The 21905-nt window shown below is 39.8% G+C and overlaps 1 protein-coding gene across 4 annotated transcripts in view; it reads right to left on the minus strand.

Moving 5' to 3' along the window:
• Positions 1 to 1394: 1394 nt before the first annotated feature.
• Positions 1395 to 21905, minus strand: part of LYN (LYN proto-oncogene, Src family tyrosine kinase) — a 44239-nt gene continuing 23728 nt past the window's right edge. For all 4 annotated transcript variants that reach the window (XM_048939922.1, XM_048939919.1, XM_048939923.1 and 1 more), the window contains exons 8-13: positions 21226 to 21378; positions 15256 to 15438; positions 14268 to 14344; positions 7184 to 7337; positions 6110 to 6241; positions 1395 to 1763 (exon numbers count right to left, since the gene is read on the minus strand). In XM_048939922.1, coding sequence (XP_048795879.1) covers positions 1561 to 1763; positions 6110 to 6241; positions 7184 to 7337; positions 14268 to 14344; positions 15256 to 15438; positions 21226 to 21378 — 902 coding nt within the window. In that variant the 3' untranslated portion in view covers positions 1395 to 1560. The remainder of the gene's footprint in view (positions 1764 to 6109; positions 6242 to 7183; positions 7338 to 14267; positions 14345 to 15255; positions 15439 to 21225; positions 21379 to 21905) is intronic.

The following is a 21905-nucleotide window of genomic DNA, read 5'->3' on the forward strand; positions in this document are numbered from 1 at the left end:
AGGCTGAACTGATATAAAGCAAGCAGCATCCATTAATATTTACCATTGTAAAAGAAACTCATTAATGGTAATGAACAGATGTTCCATGTGAAGCTACTGCTACAGATAGAATATCAGACTTTTTTGTCCCAAATTACTACTGTACAACTTGTTTCAGACTAAGTGTTTATTTAAAATTAAAAGTCACCATATAATAGAAACAATATTTACATATTTAACTGATAGTCTGCTTAAACAGCACAGTTTGACTGAAGGAAGCCAATGGAGAAAAAGCAATGATTGCTGATGCTGCTGAACTTTAGCTGCAGGCACACCAAAGCTTAATGAAGAGTCTGAAGCTTCTGCAAAGTACCATTTCTCTGAACAACTGGGTAAGGTGAGAGGTGGCAAAGATGTCCTGGGTTTCAGTGGTGAGAGCCAGTGTCACCAAAAGAAAAAACCTACATCTATACTGTAGGTGCATTGCAATTGCACTAGCTCATCTGTTTGGTCATTTTGATAAAAACAATTTGATATATAGAGCATAGCAAACTGCATTTCCTTTTAGAGCTACAGATTTATATACGAGGAAAGTTAAATTGCAGAGATGCTATAACTTACTTAAAATCCCATTGCATCTCTCCACAAATTGGTTTGGGCTGTGCTTGAGCTAGTTTTAGTTTTAAAACAGCCTTAGGGTTAGTTGATTGAAGCAGCAAAAATTAAGAAATATTCTTGAATAATCACATGATTAAAAATTAATCTTACAACATTTCCATGGGTAGCAGTGATTGCAATGAATGTATGAACTTCCTTCACCATCCTGTGCTTTCCCATTGACTTCAGATGATAACTTAGGCCTTGTGGGAAACTGGAGGTTGAACGCAGAGCTGGGCACGCTGCTGAGTCTGCCTTCATGGCTGCTCTTCTGCATCAGATGGCTGCTGCATTGCTTTGAAGAGGATTTTAAATTTCATGAGTAACAGCAGTAAAACAATTGTTTTCAATGTAAGGAACTACATCCATAGCCCTTCCTTAAAATAAATCATTACACCATTTAGAAAGTCTGACAAGAGATGATGGTATTCCAACTACTAATGTGAAATAACAAGGATACAGAAACAATTTTAACAGTATGCTGCATTTGTCATGACTTTGTCATGAAGAACAACTTAAACATGTAAGAGGTAAGGGGGTTGTTCCTTTTTCTTTTGAAAGCTGCTGTTTGTGTATGCCTTTTATAAAGGGATCCTTGTAATGCCTTTCATGACTTTGAGCCTAAGAAGGCTTTGAAAAATGGCACAGGTGAATAAGCTTTCCTTCTGTCTCCCTTCCCAATCCAAAAGGTCTGCTCAATTTGGGATGTTTCTGCAGCTGCAAAATACCAAGCATTTAAAGATAACTTCTTTGACCACAAAAAAAAAAAAAGATTATTTTGCTCAGAATTACTCTTTCCTTCAGCACTCCAGCTTCCACACTCGGTTAAGATGTCCAAACTCAAAGTAATTGGTTACAGCAGTCTCTCCAAGTAATAGTCTGTGCCAATGATCCATGTCAATAGGAAAAAAGCGGTCTTTTTTTCTATGGCTGCTGTTGATATTGCCCTTCTGTTGCTGTGTAGAAATCATCAAGTACACTCTGTAGGTAATCAAATGTTGGCCTTTCCTCTGCTTTGTCTTTCCAGCAGTTTTTCATGATATCATAAAGCTCAGCCGGACAGGTTTCCATTCGTGGCATTCTGTACCCACGCTGAAGAGCGACCATCACATCTGAATTGCTCATACCTTTAAAAAAAAAAAAAACAACAAGTTTTGATGAGCTGATCCATGCTGCCACTGTTTCCTCTGCTTGGGTGAGAGCCACAGCCAAGATGCCCACCCTGGCCACCTCTTAGTGTCCCTACGTGCAGAGGTTCTAACCTCCTTGCTCTATGCCAACAGCGAGCAGCATAACTGTCTCACCACACGACCAGTCCCTCATGTTAATACAACCTTGCTGTATTAAGAAGCTTTCAGATTTTTTTTTTCTACGTTGTCTTTTGCGTAACTTGCTGATTGCAAGATAATGGACATCCCTGATACTGTTACATGCAACAGGCAATTTCCTCTCTCCTCTTCCTTGTACTATTTGTGCTGAGTTTTGTTTTGTTTCTCAATTATTGTTCTCTATTCCTTTTCTCAGAAAAAGAACTACCATCAGTACAGCTTCTGCCTCTCAAGGACCAGTCCTCTGAGCTTGGCCTGCTATCAACTGTATACTCCTCCTCTTGTTTCCTTCTTATTTTCCCCCTTTCAGCTCCTTGAGAGCTTGGTTCAGAGTGATCTGATCACTTATGCTTAGAAGGCAATCCTTCACATGCCTGGGCCAGCAAGAGAACTGCTTCCTCCTTTCAGCTGCCCCTTCCTCTGTACAGTTTGTGCAACCCAATGGAGTAATTATGCCAGGACCATCTTTTCCAAAACACAAGACTCTAAGCTTTCTACATTTCAGGGAATGCCATTTCTTCCCCTGATGGCACTTGTGGGAAGCACCTGTGTTTCAGCCTGGATATTTGCCTCTATCAGTGAGAACTTTATACTGAGAAGGGTATTCCAGCCCTGACAGCTGCTGGCAGCTCCTCAGCTGGAATGCTGTATGCAGGCAGTTCTGCCCAAGACTCCAGCAGGGGCATGGGATGTTTTTACAGAATACAGTTACTGCACTATAGACAAAGCAAAGCCAAAATAAATACAGAAAATAAGATGTTTAGAATGTACTCACTGAAATAGTTGGTCATATTATGCAAAGCCTTAGCTAGCTACAACACAGGGGGACTGCTGCTCCTCAGCTTTTGTGGTGAACAGGACCAGTGCTGGGAGTTAAAGCACCTTTTTGGCTTGTGCTTAGGTCTACTGTCTTTAAGGAATAATTGCTACATGCTGAATGCCAAGGACAAGTAATGCTTTAGTTAAATAACTAACTGTAAGTAAGTTAACAAATATTTTTTCTTCAAGTTCAAAAGACAAAACTGAAAAACCTTTTGTCACTATTTCATACTAAATACACGCTCATGTATGTTCATTATGTGTTTTCTTAAAAACAAAACAGCTTACCTATCTACCCTAAACTCCTTGTAGTGCTCTCAAACCAGCCACTCATTCAACTTTTCTGTTCTTTTTTCCAGCAAGAATTACCAAAACTACACCCTAGTCAGTAAATGACACATATGTGTTGCATTTCTGTTAAGCTTACATGCTTATATGTTAGCAGTGGACCAACTCTAGATTTTGTATGGGTCTGTTTTAATTTACACTGTGGCACCTGCTAAGCTTCATAGATAGAGACATGATTTCAGATGATAGAGCCCAGGAAATGATGCAAACACAGCAGTATGGAGGAAGAATCCCAATGCACAGAAAATAGTCCATCTTGTGAAGAACAGGTGACATAATTGGGATGCAAATGTGTCTGTTTCCAATATTTGACGTTCTGTATAATCACCTGGAAATTAATTTTTAACAGCCAATTCAACTTCCTTGCCTACAGATCAGTGCCATATTTCAGAGATAGTTCCTGAACCTATCGTCCCACTGCCTGCTTTGAGTTTCTCTGGAAGAAAAACAGCTGTTGGAATTTAGGAACAAAGATCACAAGAGCTCCATCTTTTTTGTCAGGAAATGCTTCCTACACAGTTGTCTGATTTGATTTTCTTTGCTAGCATAAATCACACCCTTTCAAATGCAGCTTTATGCTGAAAGCTTGCTAGCTGCTGGTAGTTCTTCAAAATATTATTTTCAATTACTAAGTGTTCCCATTAGAATTGAAAAATCCATTTACTGTTTCTGCCCCAGTGGCTGCTAGTTACATCCTATAACTTACTCTTGCCATCCTGGGGTAATTCGCCCAAACTGGTCACATTTCTTCATGTGAAAAAAAAATTGGTCATCCACTTATTTTGCTGTCCTAATGGTTCTTCAATGTTAACTTTCTGTCTGTTAGGTGACTTGGTTTGCTCTTTTGTTTAAAATAGACATGTATCCCTCTTGCAGCTTAATGCAAACACAGCCTGAGAATTATTAAGATCATACACTATGCAGTCTAGAGGCTTCTCCACCTAACAGCTGTCTGACAAATGAATCCACAGCATATAGCTTATTTAGCATGCTCATAAAAATATTTCAATACATTAAAAAAAAAAAAAAAAAAAAAAAAAAAAAAAACTGCCCAGGCTTCCCCTAAAAAAAGAATTTTCCCACAGTAGTACAGCAGTACAGTGTTGTACCAATTGATTTTGTTCTTAAACTAGAAATATGATAGATTTTACAGAGCTGAAGAGACAGCAGGCTTAGCTGCAGGATTAAGTACTGGTTTGGGTTTTGGATTGTTGTAGTGTTGGTTTCCACGTGAGCTTGTAGCTTTGCTCAGGGAAGGACAATTTTCAAGGCATTCAGAAATAACCTTAGGAAGCCATCTCAGCATAGGCCAGTGTCTGGGTACATGGGAATGTGCTAATGGGAAATAAAGTATTCCAGCTGTGGGAAGAAACAAACCTTAAACACACCTTACCCTGGTGCACACAGCTTCCATCTGATCTTTCCTTGGGGACATGAGCATTTTTCTAGAGTAGGTCTGGGAGGACCTGCTAGTTAGGTACATATTTTATATCCCTTGCCTAAAAAGTTACCCTGAGCATATGTTTAAACACTTAGTTGCATAAGCAGCCCTATCACCTCTTGTAGTTGAGGGGGTTGCTCTTGAATTTAAGTGCTTCCCTGAACTGGAGCCTCGGAGAGACAATCTTGACTCAGATTGTCAGTTTTGGCTCTACGTATTGCACGGAAAGCTGATATGTTCTTCCCTGGCATAATGTAAAGTTGGCTGCCATCACCTTTGCCCCTGCTGCATGAATCTCACGTGAGGTCCTGCATCACCATGTCCAGAAGTGTTAAGTCTTCTCAGTCACCAAGTTCTATCCCTTTAACATCCCCCTTCTCTGTCTGCCAACTGCAGGATTCTAAAGCTTCTCAGAAGTTACTCCATCTACTAAGCGGAGGTGAGCATTACAGGTGAATACAGCTCCCTTTACTCACAAGATAGGAGAATTTAAGTTAATTTTTTTATGTCAGTAAGCTTGAGTGCAGTCTGCTTGCTCCTAGCTGATCAGCTGTGCCTGAGATGGGACAGTTTTCTCTGCACAAATATCCTTTACCCAAGCTGTTTCTCTGTGTTGGAAACATTAGTAGATATTTTGTTTAGCAGAAAGAAATACAAAACAAAGCACCAAACCATTTCACAGCTACATAATGTAGCCATTATCAATGTCCTCACCAGGGCCTTGTATCTGAACCACAGGAAAACAGTGTAACTATTCCTAGTGGTCCATCAAGACCTTGCTTTAGGCTCACTTTTCTTACTTGTTTAGATTAGCTAACACAAACAAAATATTCGAGCCTATTTGCTTGTGAAAACACACTTCCTTAGTACTTTTCAATATTACATCAAAAAAAAGACAGTGACTTATGTAGCAGCTCAGTAGTAACTACTGAACATATAAAAATGATTCCTCATTCATGGTGCTATTAGGCCATTCACTAAAATTTACCCAAGAGATGCACATGGCCTACACATACGGTGATTAAAAGTTTTCAAAACATGAATTTTACCTGCTTGATGTTTTCCACATCACTGCTGTTGCTGCTGTCCAATGCCAGCTCTTTCACAGAATCATAGAATTGCTCAGGTTGGAAAAGATCATCCATTCCAACCACAACCTAACCACCCTACTCTAACTCCCTCCACTACCCTCCACTAAATCATGTCCCTGAGCACCACATCCAAATGGTTTTTAAACACATCCAGGGATGGTGACTCAACCACCTCCCTGGGGAGCCTATTCCAGTGCTTAACAACCCTTTCTGTAAAGTTTTTCCTGATATCCAACCTAAACTTACCCTGGAGCAATTTGAGGCCATTTCCCCTAGGCCTATCACCTGTCACCAGTGAGAAGAGACCAACCCCACTCTGTGCTGTAAGCACCTCTCTTATTTTGTAAGAGAGCAATAAGCCTCAGCCTCCTTTCCCTGGGTATTTTATTCACCTTTTAACATTGAAGTGTAAACACAGAGAAACAGTTATCAATATACATCCATACCTGGATACGGAATCTTTCCATAAGTAACTATTTCATACAGGAGAATCCCAAATGACCATACATCAGACTTAATAGTGAAAGATCCATAGTTAATCGCTTCTGGTGCTGTCCACTTAATAGGGAACTTTGCACCTAAAAAACAAAGGGGTTTCAATCAGTCAAAGGCAATTTCTTTTTCAACATGGAGGAATTCAATGACACCTTTGCTTTATCCACACTTCTACATCATGTGCCATTTTGTCAGACTGTCCTGTTGCCGTCTGTTACACAACAAATGTAATGGAACACTGTCAGGAAGGTCCAGCCTCTACTGCCATGCCACCAACATCCACCTCTGACGTGACAGGCCAACATAATGAAACAAGAGGCATTATTTTTGGATCAACCCTCGTACGTGGCACCTTTTGCCTCTTCAGCATCGTGAATTACAGTGGCAGTAAGCATTCTCCTTTCTGCCCAGTTGTCAGGGAAAAAAAATCATCTTACCATTCCCATCAGTTGGAACTTCACAAAGCTTTAACTAACTTTCACCACTTTAAAGAAAGCCAATCTTGCTTCAGCATGCATTTTAACATATTTCAATGTGTATCTTAACATATTTCACATTCAGTTATTTCTAAACAGCCACAGCTTAAAAAGACAACCAGTTTTGCAAAAGGTCCTCACAACAACTGCAACTGCTTCCTTTCTGTAGAGAAAAGGTGGTGCACATGGCACCTAGAATGTGAAGAAAAAGTAATTCATAGTTTTTCAGCATTTAATTCAGTGGGATGGAAGCTGTGGACGTATAATCAATTTGTTCAATTCAGAAAAAAGAAACGTGTGCATTTCCTAACTTCCTTTAAAAGGAGAAAATTTTATATATATATACATATATTGTAAATTAAGTTTTCCACAAGCCTGAGAAGCACAGAAAGATTATTTGTTTCCTTATTCTTTTTAAAAGTTTAAAATGCTGCCTCTAGGAAGTTGTTACGGCATTTTCTGTCCTTGGTGACCTTATTATTATCTTTAGATACAGTCCCACTGCCTCCCAGAGGCTGAAGTTTTAAGGGCAAACATAAAAGTACGTACCTTCTCTTGCGGTATATTCGTTGTCTTCAATGACTCTAGCTAGTCCAAAATCAGCAATTTTGCACATCAGTAAGTCTGAAACCAGAACATTAGCTGCTCTCAAGTCTCGATGGATGTAATTTTTTCTTTCTATGTATGCCATCCCTTCTGCAATCTGTACCAAAAGGAACAAATATTTTGGTATTACAACACTATACAATACCATCAACAGCCTGGCACCTCTGTTCCTTCAATTACTCACCAAAGTCACATTCATTTATTCACTACCAATAGAGAGACAGATGTTCTTCTAAGGTTTGATTAAGCAACAATGCAAATAGTTAAAAAACAAAAGCAAGCAAACAAAAATCCTCACCAACTTTTTAATCACCTGCTATCAGCCTGGGCAATTATGAAACAGTTACTGAGACAAGTCAAATAGCTTACGTTTATCTTCCCCTGCAGCACTGCCTACTTGCTCATACATGAGGAGCATTTGGCATCAGCAAGCATTCAGATACTATCATATGTACATTTCATTTGCGTTTCATCAACCCAAGTTATTTTCCAAATCAAATTAAAGGTGATTAATGATCTCAGAATATACATTGGGATTATTATTTCAGTGCTTGCTTCAGACTGCTCTTTTTAAATCCACTGAAGAAAAACACACTGCTTTTCAGAAAGAAAAGAAACTGAAACAAATAGTTTCTCAGCTCAGAGCAGTAGGTCTTACACGTGGTTAGTATGCTGTCCAAAAGCTAAATAGGAAAAAAAAATAGCATTTGGGAGCTGTCAGTATTTCTCTTCCTTGTGAGATTGCTGGTAGGTTGTTCCCAAGCAAGGCCTGCAACCTAACCTTTGCTACAGATCCTATCCCAGAATGACTGGAGGCAACAGGTCTTTGCCATCCCTATGGCTTGGGGAACACAGAATCACAGAATCGTAGGGGTTGGAAGGGACCTCCAGAGATCACTGAGTCCAACCCCCCCGCCAAAGCAGGTTCCCTACCTGGTAAGCACAAACACAAAAGCTCTCAAGTTTCATACAATCATAGAAGTGTTTCGGTTGGAAGAGACCTTTAAGATCATCTAGTTCCAACCCCCTGCTATAGGCTGGGACACCTCCCTCTAGGCCAGGTTGCTCAAAGCCCCATCCAGCCTGGCCTTGAATGCTTCCAGGGAGGGGGCATCCACAACTTCACTGGGCAACTTGTTCCAGTGTCTCACCACCCTCACAGTAAAGAATTTCTTCCTAATATCTAGTCTAAATCTACCCTCTTCCAGTTTAAAGCCACTTCCCCTCATCCTGTTGCTATCTGCCCTAATAAAAAGTTCCTCCCCAGCTTTCCTGTAGGCCCCTTTCAAGTACTTCATTTGTTAATGAAGCAGAAGCAAAGCAAGAGTCCTTTTCCAGTCCTGGTCCCTCAGACATGAGCTCCTTCCTCTCCATCTCAGCAGAATTCAGGTACATTGGTGCCTCTCATTGCCAGAGCAGCATGTTTCAGCTGTGCAGAAAAGCAGGTGCAAGTTCCTGACTAAATTTTAAGCAAACATGAACACCACTTCTGCTTATGCATTTTTCAAAAGCCCCCAAGGGGTACAACATACGCACACACTACTGCCACTTACAGCACTGAAACCGCACTGCCTTCATTCCTCTTTTTCGGCTGAAGCAGTGGAAAGTACAGCCACTTTCCTTCCACCTTCCACTGCAATTGTCTTCTTACAAGCCAACAGACAGCCACTTCTGCAGGGCAGTCTTTAATTTCACTTACAGAACACAAAGGGGTGCTCACACTAAACCAGGAAGAAACTGATGACGAAGAGAGTGAAGAACATCTGCATTTCATATTTTCTAGATATAAGTCAAAGGTATTTTATAATGAAGGAAGAAGCTACTTATGAATAACTGCTGCAGAGTGTCCTGCTAAAGACTCAAAGACATCTCACAAAATGAAAGAGTGGTATTTGGTTCTCTCCTCCAAATACAATTACTTGGGTCTGGGGAGGAAGGAAATGTGAAAGTGAAGGTTTTGCATCAAGATGTATGCTGAAATTGGACTGGCCAGCTTGGCATGTAGAACCGTAATGCAGACAGGTGCACCAATGTCAATGTGAAAATACAGCAACCATCATGAAGGAATTGACTTTCCTCATACTCCCATGCACAGATGCAACATTTAGACTGGCTGGTGACTGGGGAGTAAAGAACCACCTTAGGAAAGAGAAGGTGGTGGTAGTGGCATTTAGTTTCCACACCCAGCCAAGCAAAGCCATGGGAAAGCCTGTTTTATTTCTCTTCTTTGTGCCAGAACAATTGAAGACATCATCTGATTAGTCACAGACTAAGAATATGATAGCAAACAATTCATTACATTTTCAGCAAATAAAAATTGCACTTCTGTGAAATTCCAGGACAATGGTTTTTGGTGCATCCAATCGGAGGATTGCAGTGAAGCCATGCATGTACAAACACTGGAGCAGGCAAAACAAACAAACAAACAAACAGGAAAAGTATTCCTTTTCCTAAACAGGCAGGGAGTTTTGAATGACAGAAGGAGGGGAAGCACAGCATTCAACAGCTGAATAGAAGCATCCAGGTCATGTTGAGCGTTTCTGAGTGACAAATGAACAATGAACAATAAAACAAACAACAAAATAAAACAAAGCAAACTACTAAGAAACGCTAGGATAAAAACACTGTGACATTTCCCAGCTCTATTTCATCCATGGTTTTAAAACAGAACTCATCTAGATTACTCTGAGATGCCTTGGGTACACTTTTAAAAGGCTTCACTTTGTATTGACAAATGTGGCTTTTTACTCTTCTCAGGACCTGTACATGTGACAGCCCAGGTGGAAGCACACCGAGCAGAAGCCAGGGAGCTGTGAATAAACGCTGCTTCAAAATACCTTCCATGCTGCTGCTGCCTGCCAGCAGAAATGAAGCATGCTTGAATTGAGAGATTGGGGTATTAAGGAATCCAGAACTTCTTCAGTTCAGTTTAGAAAAAAAAAAAAAAAAAAAAGGGCTTTCATCTTTTTGTAAACAAGAGCAGAACATAACTTAGTTCAAAAGGTTCATTGAATTTGCATCATATTGTCTTAGCTGACCTCATAAAACAGAGGCGAGTGTCATTTCAATAACTGAAACAACTACGAGTTTTGTGGGCAAGTTAGCTTTGAGACAAGACAGAAAATAGCTAGTGAAATGCAGTGTGGCAGTACCTCTGGTGATGCAATCGCCTGGCTACTGCCTGTAAATGAGAGGAATGAGAGCAGTCTGCATGCTCTGGCTGCTGCATTAGCAAGATTTGGCAGCGTAGATTGTGGACAAAGTGATGAAATCCACATACGCTCAAGCTCAGGACTGGGAAGCAGCAGCTAAGAGCAGCCCCATGTTTCCTCAGCCCTCTTGCTGAGCTGAGAGGCAGAAGCAGCAGGAAGTGGAAGTGCCTGTGAGTTGTATCAGGCTGGCTGGCAGAGGAAGTTGCAAGGGCAGCCCATGAGGCCGCTGTGCTGCTCAGCTGCCCATAAGGGTGGGAGGCTCACATGTTGTGTCCTGGCTTTGGTTCTGGCATATACTGCAAATTTACAGTTCTGCTGAATTCTGCAGGTGATACCGTAGCCCTGCTCTGCATTAATGCAGGCAATGTGTGCCGAAGGTTTGCTGAAGGTTTGCCAAGCTCAGATTCTTTTAAAACATTACAGAGACTGCTGCATTCATCTCTAGGGGCCAAACGTATTTTTGCTAGGGCAGGGCCAACACTAGATTTCCCCAGCCTCTATCCACACATGTTATTTAAAACACAAAAGAGAAACTTCAGCTCTTTTAGGGGACAGATTTAGAAACCAAGCTGGACCACCTTCCTAGCGACGACTTTGTTGCAATGTTTTCCATAGACCTGATTTCATAAATAGTGTCTGCTTGCACAGCAAAGAATAGAAATTAAAAAAAATATATCCAAGTGCAAAGCCATGCTGAAAGATAAGAACCAGATTTAAGTCTACCTCAATACTCATCTGGTACTATTAAAAATGACATCAATGTCTGTGTATGGTCAGCAAACAAAACAGCAAAATCAGGGTAGTGGTGTAGCAATATATTCATGGACTTGCTTAAAAAAGATGCTTACTATTCCCTGTGGGAGAAATCTTTGCTTTTTTTATTTTTTTTTTTATTATTATTATTTTTTTTTAATCAGAATATTTTATCCCTTGCAAACACAGATTTCTTTCAAGATTTCTCCAGGCACAGGCTCTATTCAGGGAGCAGAGCACTGACCAGCTGCTTGGCAATGGAACACCAACCCACTGCAGTCTTCAGCACAGTGACAAATCAGCTCCAGAACTGGGTTCACATCTAAGGGCACTACATTGTTCGGCTGTCTGTTAGTCACACAGCCACATCCTCCTCTTATCCTCAATCCTTCCTTATCCAACAAGGCCACTGTAAGGTGACAAATGCCATCCCTCTACATAGAAAGACAACATATTAAGTGGAAGCATATCCTGTCCCTTTTTGTTCTGCTGACTCACAAGTCCATTGCTAATGTATTGCTCTGCAACGAGTAACATTCTGTCAGAATTTTTTCTTGCACCAAGATTCTCACGTGCACATATGAGGACACAAGCAAGCCAGCTGTGTAGCGTGGCTGTGAGCAAGTCAGTCTTGTGCAATATCACAGACTCATAAGATGAGAAAAGACAATCCTCTGCTACCACTGTAGCTTTTTCAGTCTCCCCAAGAAGCTTGGATAGGCTGGTAAACTGCTTTACTGGAAAAGCACGATCAGAGAGGCACGCGCGGCTCATGTGCGTGCCACCAAAGAAAAACACATTCCTGATCTCATTTTAGTTCACTGTGGTTTCCTTCCATGCCTCTTCTGAAGCACAGCTCACTGAATTTCTTTCCCCTTAGGCTGTTCAGAGTTTAACATCGTTACTGTAAGAATAAACTAACGACCCTTTTAGACAAGCCAAAGTACTACCTAAACTAACCAAACACAGATTATGCTCTCATTTACGTAATACCGCCTACAGTCTTGTAGTATGTGATCTATAAGTAGTCTGCAGTAAAATCACCATTATCTAAGCAATAGGCCCACATAGTTTGAAATTGCGTTAGTTTGACTTTTGTCCTACAGAACAGGCAATTGAACAGCCAGAATTAGACAGGACTAATGCAACATCTTTGTCATTCAAAGTGAAATCCCTAGCCTGAGAACCAAATGCAGCCTGCAAATCTATCCCATGCAGTCCTGTTTTCAGTTGAGGATGTTCAAAGCCTCTAACAAACATGCTCAAAAAACCCACAAATTCTTTCCATAGAAAAAAATCCCTGTTGCAGTTGGATTTTGTTCTCTGTTCCATTTATTTGGGCTGCAGTTGGAAATCTTCAGAAAGTGTTTCCTGAACATCCTTTTAAAATAACTCTGCAACCAAATGCATGCCTTGATCTCAGATGTTTCTCTGAACAGTCTACATCTTATGTGAAGAAAGCGACTTCACATAGCTCCTGTGCTGCCTAAGGTGCTGCCCTCTGAGGCCAAGTGCAGGAAGAGGCTTTCAAAGAGGTTACTGGCAGATCAGGACGATCAGTCACCTTCATTTCAAATGAGCAACCATTCAAAGCTTTGTAAATTATGATCACTGACCCCTCTTGCAGTGAAAATTATTTACCCAGGTTTTTATGCAGTTGCCTTTTCTCATTCTCCAATTCGTTACGCTTTTTTATGTTTGAAATTTCTGAAAATGCTAAACTCTTTGAAACAACACAACAACTTGAGCTCTAATAAAAAGGCCTACTGCACAACCACGCGTGCTGGCTGACCTTCAGCCTTCCTCCATGTCAGTCACTGACCACAGATATTCTTCTCTCCCTTCAATTTTGCCCACTATTTTCAAAGTTACCAAATATTAATTCCTTATTTATTTTTTCTTTTCCAATCTTTTACAGCCAGCGCTGCTCATCCCTCCAAACTATGGCTTGGAATCAAACGGGTTTTTTCACATCTACAAAGCTTTTATCTCCACTAAATTCTCAAGGATGAATTACCTAAATAGTTCAGAATACTTAACCAGTAGCTACACTGAACCAATAATTGCAGTAAAAACAGTTCCTGTATTTAATCTGTTACAAAAAATCTGTATTTGAGATATTGAACACCTACATAAAAATGTCTCAATATACAATGTATTTAACAGTTGTGTAATGATCTCATATCAAATGTTTTTGTATAAATCACTAATATTTTATTAAATCTCTTAAGGGCTTTCTCATCTTTCCCCATGACTTGTAGCAAGTTAGTAAAACAGACTACAACCCTCTGCAAACTATAATGCATTAAGAACATATTGGAGAAAGAAAAACCTACCAGAAATGCCTTCATTACATATTAGTAACATGAGCTACAACTTTATGTAAATTGTAATTATGCAAACCCACAATTCTCACCTTATTTTCTATATGTCCCCTGGACATCTGAAGTTTGTAACTGTCAGAGGCAGAACACCAGACTGTAGGCATCTGACACAGACTTTGACATACAAGTGACTCTGGGCTATGATAAATAGTTATGGGATAACTCGTGCATTTTTAAACAATCGCTGGTTCATAAGTCAGCCACTGGCACCCGAAACACCGCTTGATTAGATTTTACTAATTTCACAGTAATTTACATTAGATTTTGAAACCAGCAATACTCTGCAGAAGTTAACAGAGAGATCTGACTAATTGACCTAATTTATGAAGACTATCCTCCTATTAACGAATCTTGTAAGTGCTGACTCCATAGAACTTGCACTTAAACTTCCACCTCATAGCTGCTCTAAGCAAAAACAGTCTTTCCACAAAGGGAAGTGACTGTGTACCACTGCCATCTAAGCAGCTCACCAGCACTATCGAAGAGGGATGCCTACCTTCACATGGTCACTTTGAAACACTTTTTTCCTCTATCCCCTTTTTCAAGTAACCCAGTCTATTCAGACCAAAATATATTTGAAAACTACATTCTCATTTCATGAAAAAGAAAAATATGGTGAATTTCAGTCTTGGAAACAAATAGCCCCCCTCAATTTTTAGCATATTTCTTAAATCTTACCTGTGCAGAGAAGTCAATTAGCTTTGGAAGCATCAATTTACTTCCTTCATCACTCTTCAGAAAATCCAGCAGGCTTCCTGTTACAACAGAGAATGATTAAGTCAGTGTAGCTTACTATCACAATAAAGTTCCCAATGGGTACCCAATTTCTCGGGTCACAGATTTTTTGTAGTGAATAGTTTTGACTTATTTTCAAGTTGATTGCAGTAAGATCATCTCTTTACATAATCTAATGACAGTAATGCTCACGCCAGAACGTCAGGTATCCAAGTTTTGCGGTTTTCTTGAGTGTTGAAAACTAATCATACCTTCATTCAGTGGTGAATTTGATAACGACCCTATTCTACGGACTATCAAGAAAGCTCTCTAAGAGAATCACACTGATTAATTCTTTCAAAGTCATAAAGAGTAAGTTCCTGAATTCTGAATTCTAGCTGGTGTTATGAAGTCATCATCACTACTGCTTGAAAACAGGCTGAAACAAATAAATTAAAAACCACTACTAAGACAATCTGTGAAGGAAATCGCACTTTCTTGTGTCATGATGCTCTGCTACAGGTTGTCCTTTTCTAGTAGTGCAGCAATCCTTGCACACATCACTCACTTTGGGTAACACTTATCAATTCAAGGGCTACACAAGGCAATCTCTAACATTTTCATTATTGAGTGCCTCATTAGAACACTAGACCAAAAAATTAGATATTGGAACTCAGAGGAAGCAGATTAACTTGAGTGTTATATGCTCTGCATCTAAAATAATTCAAGAATGATACATTTAGGAAATCTGTAGAAATAGCTACCTTAAAAATGCAACAAGGAATTATAAATTTAAATATTTCTCCCTTTGAAGACAGATGCCTTATTTTGGAGCATACAAGAGAATAGAGCTAAAATCCCAAGTTTTCCTTTTCTGTTCCTTGCTTCTTAAAGGAAGTGCACTGACTTATGGGAAGCATTTAGTGAGACGCCGATCCTGTGTCATTCTCACCTTTTGCCATGAATTCTGTTATTATATAAATAGGTTCTTCTTTGGTCACTACAGCATAAAGCCTAACTAACTTATCATGCTGAAGCGTCTTCATGAGGTTGGCTTCCTCCAGAAAGGCTTGCACAGACATCGTTCCAGGCTTCAGAGTCTTCACAGCCACTTTCGTACTATTATGATAGTAACCTGAAAAGAGGAAACCTGTTCAGTCACCCTGTTTAGCACAGCACCCTTACCTGTAGGAACACACAATGCGGGTGAGGTTAGATTCCATTAACAGCTACGAACCCAAGAGCTTGTGACCAGGTGTAGCACAAGTATTTACATTAAAATCGCATTTCATTTTGCCATCTCATTTAGTAAAAACTAATCAATTTCCTACATTGTTTTGAATGACTTATCTCAAAAAAACCACCTAAAGAAAGACAGATATCTTACTTTGTGCCACTTGCATTTATAAGTAGCCCATGAGAAAATATCAAAACAGTCAAGAGGTGTTTTAATGAATATTCACATAAATTGTCTCAAACTCTAACAGAGGCAATGGGGTGCTTACAGGATCATGGAATGTCTTTAAATACCATGACTGGACCCATTTTATGCCTGCTTGTCTCATGCTTTTAATCTTTTCTTAAATCCTCGGTACTCAAAACGGAACATTTCAGTAAAGTGCAATCAAAAGAGCATTCGTATGACCAACAAAGATATGCTGGCAGGACTGCAGCCCTGTAGAGTTCGCAGCAAGACTCAAAACATGGTAATTCCTTTCCAGCAAAGCGCATGCCAAGAGCAGAAATGACTGCGACTGCTTCATTCTCTGTTTAACCTTCTGATGTAACGTTCTACTAATATGCGATGTAAGCAATTGTAAATAAGAAAGTAGTGAATTATTTTCTGAGCCAAATATTTATTGAATGTTAAAATAGCATTTAAAAATCAACAGAATAGGAAAAATTTATCCTAAAGTTTATCTTGTAAAGCCTTTTACTGTGGGAAAGAAAAGTAAAGAAGAAAAAAAACACCAGAGAGGCAGAGAGGGGTATAAATACAACTTCTTCCTAATGTTCCATATTTACAGAATGCTTCAGTAATATCAAACCACAGCCTTTTGCCCCCTACTATACACATTTCAACATTGCAAAAATGCATCTCGGAAGAGGCAAAGCTTCCATGACTTCCATGAATCTGGACTGTATTACCACAATGGATGTACCTCTGCATTTGAGCCCACCGGTTCTTTACACTACATTTCTTTACACTCTTTGTTGCTTAAGCAAAGCAAGGAATTAACTCAAAGATCCTAAGTCATTGCTCTAACCAATACATATTTTATCACCTTAGGAAAAGAGAGATCACTGCCTGACAAAAGCAACTGTATCTGTGACAAAACATTTACCTGCACGATTTTTAAATGTATTTTTTCCAAGCGTAGTAAGATTAAAGCATAATACAAGCATGCCTCCATATGATCTAATAATTAGAAATGACAACGACAGGTCAAATTCTGCCACTGAAGCTCAGATATATAATTTCCACCCACCAAAAAAGAAGTTAAATCGCTTTCTGCTTACAAAGTATAAAGCATCTTTATACAGCTCATAATGTTCTATTCCATATCCTGAGTGAGAGCATTAGTTCCACTCTACTTTTGTGGAATAATCTGCTAAACATACTAATTAATACCATTACTTCTGAAGTGATCTATGCTCTTGACATTAACTACATAAAAGCATAAAAGTATTTCACATTCACTAAAGAAGTCCACCAGATGATGTTGGTGCCTACAGAAGGTTTACATTACTAATGACAAAAACCTCACCCAACCCTGATGTTTTCTGCAGGAAAACAGTCTGCCCTGCTCCTATGGGGGTAACAGAAATCAAAGTAGGACAAGGGCATTAGAGACATTTGGTCCTGATCTGTCTCTCATTCATTTCTTTCATCAGGTATCGGGGGACACACACACACAAATTCCAAAATGATAGGTAAGAAATTATGTTCTTACTAAGACATCCAACATGAAATTCAGATTCTTTGCCAAGTAATATTCAGATCCTGTGTGTGCTGTAAAAATACACTTGTGATGCTGATGAGATGCACCCACCAGTTTTCCCAGTTCATTTTATATGCCTTTGTGTTAATAACACAATTTCTGCAGTATGGTTTACTCTGATTACTGATATCTCAAAATTTTTATTACTTATATTCTAACTTGGGGTTTAAAAAATGAAGGTTTTGCAACTGAGATGCAAGCAAAACGTGCCTCATTAATAAAATACACGATAATGGCTCCATTTGTGTTGTTAACTTTTCTGTTACCCCTACTTGAGAATTCTATGCATGGATTATTAATGCCACAGAGCATTATGGTTCACATCATATCAGTGCACACTAGGAACGAAAATACATAAAGCATAGACTCTACTCTTACAGTACTACTCTAGTTTGTCACTGCACTAAGGGAGCTGCCCGAATGCATTAACCTCCACAGCTGAAAAGCTTTCCATACCATGACAGGACCAAGTCTCTCAGCAGTTTAGGCTTTTTTAAAACACTGTATGTGATGCAAGCAATAACACACAAGTCCTGGACAGCCAGGTTGTCTCCAGATTCTTGCATGGGCTTAATCAGACCAAGGTGTGATATGAATCTATAACAGACAGTAATAAAGCATTTCTGACCACATGTCCAGGACCAAAGATGAACAGATCATCCTGTGAACAAGACACAGCATTCTCCTTCTTCTGCCTTCACAATGTATAAGGTTACACCGTGAACAACCTGAGCTACAGAAATATGATACTGTTAGAAGGCAGATAATGTCTCAGACCATCACAGCTGCAAGAGGTACAGTTTATCCAGGATGCTGACTTAGGAACAGCAGCTTCTTCACATCCTATTGCAGTTTGGCTCATCACTCCTTCCTCACCTATAGGCACACAATCATAGTATCGTTTAGGCTGAAAAGGACTTGAAGGGCCACCCAGTTCCAACCCCCTGCCATGGGCAGGGACACCTCCCACTAGACAAAATTGCTCAAATCCCCATCCAACCTGGCCTTGAACACTTCCAGTTCCATTCACAACTTCTCTGGGCAATCTCTTCCATGGTCTCTTCGAGTAAAGAATTTCTTATCTCTAACCTCAGACTACCCTCTTTTACTTTAAAGCTTGACCTATCACTACAGGCCCTGGTAAAAAGCCTTTCTCCACCTTTCTTATAAGAACCTATTAAATATTTTAAGGCCAAAATAAGGTCCCCCTGAAGCCTTCTCCCAGGCTAAACAACCTCAACTCTCACAGTCTGTCTTCATAGGACAGTCATTTTCCAGTCCTGCTCTAACAGTTCCACGTCTCTCTTGTGCTGGGGACCCCAGAGTGATATGCAGGACTTGAGATGGGGTCTCACAAGAGCAGAGCAGAGGGGGAAAATCACATCCCTCACTCTGCTGGTCACGTTTCTTTTGACACAGGCCTGGACACGATTGTCTTTCTGGGCTACAAGTGCTCGTTGCTGGCTTGCATCCTATTTTTCGTCTATTAATATCTCCAAGTCCTCTGCAGGTCTGCTCTCAGTCTCCCAGGCTGTACCGATACCGGTCATTACTCTGACTCAGCTGCAGGACCTTGCATTTGACCTTGCTGGACTTCATGAGATTCATATAGGCCCACCTCTCAAGCCTGCAAAGGCCACACTGAATGGTACCTGCCTTCTAGAATATCAACTGCACCACTCAGTTTGGCACAAATTTGCTGAGAGTGCACCCAATTCTGCTCTATTCTTCATAACAACATTAAACAGTGCAGTTTGAAAGGGACACTGGGCCCAACCCACTCTGCAGCAAGGACCCCAGAGCAGGGGGCCAGGCCCACATCCAGGTGATGGCTGAATGTCCCCGAGGAGGAGACCTGCACAGCACTGAAATGCTCCTGGTGTTCTGAGGCAACCTCCTCTGTTCCAGTTTGTGCCCACCGCCTCCCATCCTGGCACTGAGCACTACTGAAAAGAGCCTGGTTCTCTCTTTTTCGCACCCTCCCTTCCGGTATTTACGGACATTGATAAGATTGTCTCCAACACTCCTCCAGGCTGAATAGTCTCAGTTCTCTGAGCCTTTCCTCGTGGAAGTCATATTCCAGTCCTTTCATCAACTCTGTGGCCCTTTGTTGGAATCTCACCAGTAGTTCCGTGTCTCTCTTGTACTGAGAAACCTAGAACTAGATACAGTTCCTCTGAACTGGATGCTCTTCCCCCTGAAAACAAAATTCTAGGTAACCCTGAGCAAGTTGAAATGTCTTTAGTAATTAAGATATGGAGTAGTATTTCTCATTCTGTGGCCTAAGAATCATTTTGCTTCAGATGAAGTATATAACTGGGAGATTTCTCCATACTTCTACGTAATGCCAAATGCCTCTATATTGGTCATCATTACATTTGCTTGTTGGCATCCTACACAGATCACATAGTCTTTTTTCATCTCAAACTTTACCCATACTCCTGATTTGAAAGGGTCTGCACCAAGCTAATCAGCTGCTCTTGCTTCAGAAAGGAAACACAGAAGAGGAAACACAATGAATCATTTCACAGTACATCAATTTTTCTCACAGCGCAGCAATTCAGATACAAGGGTTAGACCCAACTGAGATGTCAAAATAAGGACACAAACAAGAGGAAGCATCTTGAAACAGAAACACCCTTTCAAAGTTTAATGCCTTTGTGTGTGTATGCAGAAATAGTCACTTCCCATAATGATTTTCATTTTCAACAGGGTGATAATGTTCGGCCATGAAGTTTTCTACAGTACTTCAGTGCCAGTCCATTATTTCTTGCCCTGATTTATTAGGCAGAGAAAAATGGTTCAATGGCAAACACTTGTCTCAGCTAGCACAAAAATTGTCATTCAAGCCAGAGGCTTTGTTAAGCCTTTTCTTGTGAAGGCAGACAAAAGGCTGAATCTGGTTATTTAACATCATAGAGATGCGTTGCTGGCATTTTTACATGGTTTATATGGGAAGATTACACCTACAATTGAATTACACCTTTCTGATGGACTGTAAACACGTGTGGTATTTGCCACTCAAATAGAACCACTCTGTGCTTTGCTTTTACCTAAGGAAGGTATCGTTTATCTTGATTAAGTCCAGTAAGATAGTAATCACTAACCAGTGTGTAAGTAAAGAACAGCACACAGAACATGTAATACGAAACCAAAAGAATACTCAGATGCCTGAATAGGCAGCATTTCAAAAGAAGAGAATTGAATCATGATCAGACTGTGATTAGACAATGATTGTAATTCTTTGTTAAAGGAAGTCATTGAAGCTGAGAAAATGTTTTTAAGCAACCAAGGCTAATTATGATTATAACTAACACTATAAATTTGTTAACTGACTACTACAATCTTGTGATGCTTTCATTACTGGAGACCTGCATGATAGTCTCCATATCAATCTCTCACCTTCCAGCCATGTAAGTCACCTACCTTCCTCAGCAACAAGCTCAGACAATAATCTTGGATTAAACAACCCATTTTTTTCATGCAGTATGATAGCCCCATACACTATATTTCACTCTTTTCTTTACCAATGGATGACAAAAACTACACATAATTCACTAAAAGACAATTACTTTATATTTCAGATTTTCCACCACAACCTGATTCGACTTAAAGTTTTGAGATGCCAACCAATTTTGAGAACTGGGAGTCAAGTCTTAGTAAATCTTCTATTTTCCCCATAAAGCACACCAACAACAACAAAACCGATTGCATTAGACCTTATATTACAGTGCTTGCTCCTAAGAATTAGTCTGTGTCGGATACCTTACCCTTCACAAATCCTCTTTCCTATTATTCTTCCTCATGTTAAGTATATTCTGAGTATATTAAATCAGGCCTTCATATCTACTGTTATTTGGATTAATTCTTAAACGCTACTACTTTCAGCTGATGTACTCTTTTCAAAGAAATAAGCTTACCCATCCAGACTTCTCCAAACTGACCAGCTCCGAGCTTTTTCACTAATTTAATTGATTCTCGTGGAATTTCCCATGCATCTTTATCCCACGGTTTTTGAGGCTTTGGACTAATACAAGCTTTTTCCAGTTTTCTGCATAAGCCATCTGATTGTTCTGTTTTCCAAAAGAAACACAAACTGTAAAATCCATTACACTTTAATGCCTTGCATTCTTTTAGACAAATTTAAGCGTGCATTAACCAGTTCAAAGCCGATTCAAAGTAGTTCAGTTCCTTGATAAAAGCATAATCTTTTCACACTTAATAGAGAGGTGTCACATGCATCTGGTTGCCATCATTGTTTTTTTTGTTTGCTTGTTTTTTATTAATTACAATTTGTAACAAATAAATTTAAGGTTTGATTGATAACAGTACATAGATGAAGACGCACATTTGTGTTGAGCTTGAAACCTGTATTCGGAATTTGTCATCAGGTATTCTTATCGTATGTTTCGGATGTGCACACACATAGGAATGCAAGCAGAAACAGGTCACAACTATTTTTTTCTCCAGCCACATATCAGCTATAACTTCAACACAAATGTAAAATAATTATCAGGCTTACAAGCTGTGCAGAAAAATTACCTTACCACACATATCTAACAACTTAGAGAAACATCATGGCCAAGAACTCAGCATGGCT

Source organism: Lagopus muta, chromosome 3, assembly GCF_023343835.1.
Source record: "Lagopus muta isolate bLagMut1 chromosome 3, bLagMut1 primary, whole genome shotgun sequence".
In the NCBI taxonomy this organism is placed as follows: Eukaryota; Metazoa; Chordata; class Aves; order Galliformes; family Phasianidae; genus Lagopus; species Lagopus muta.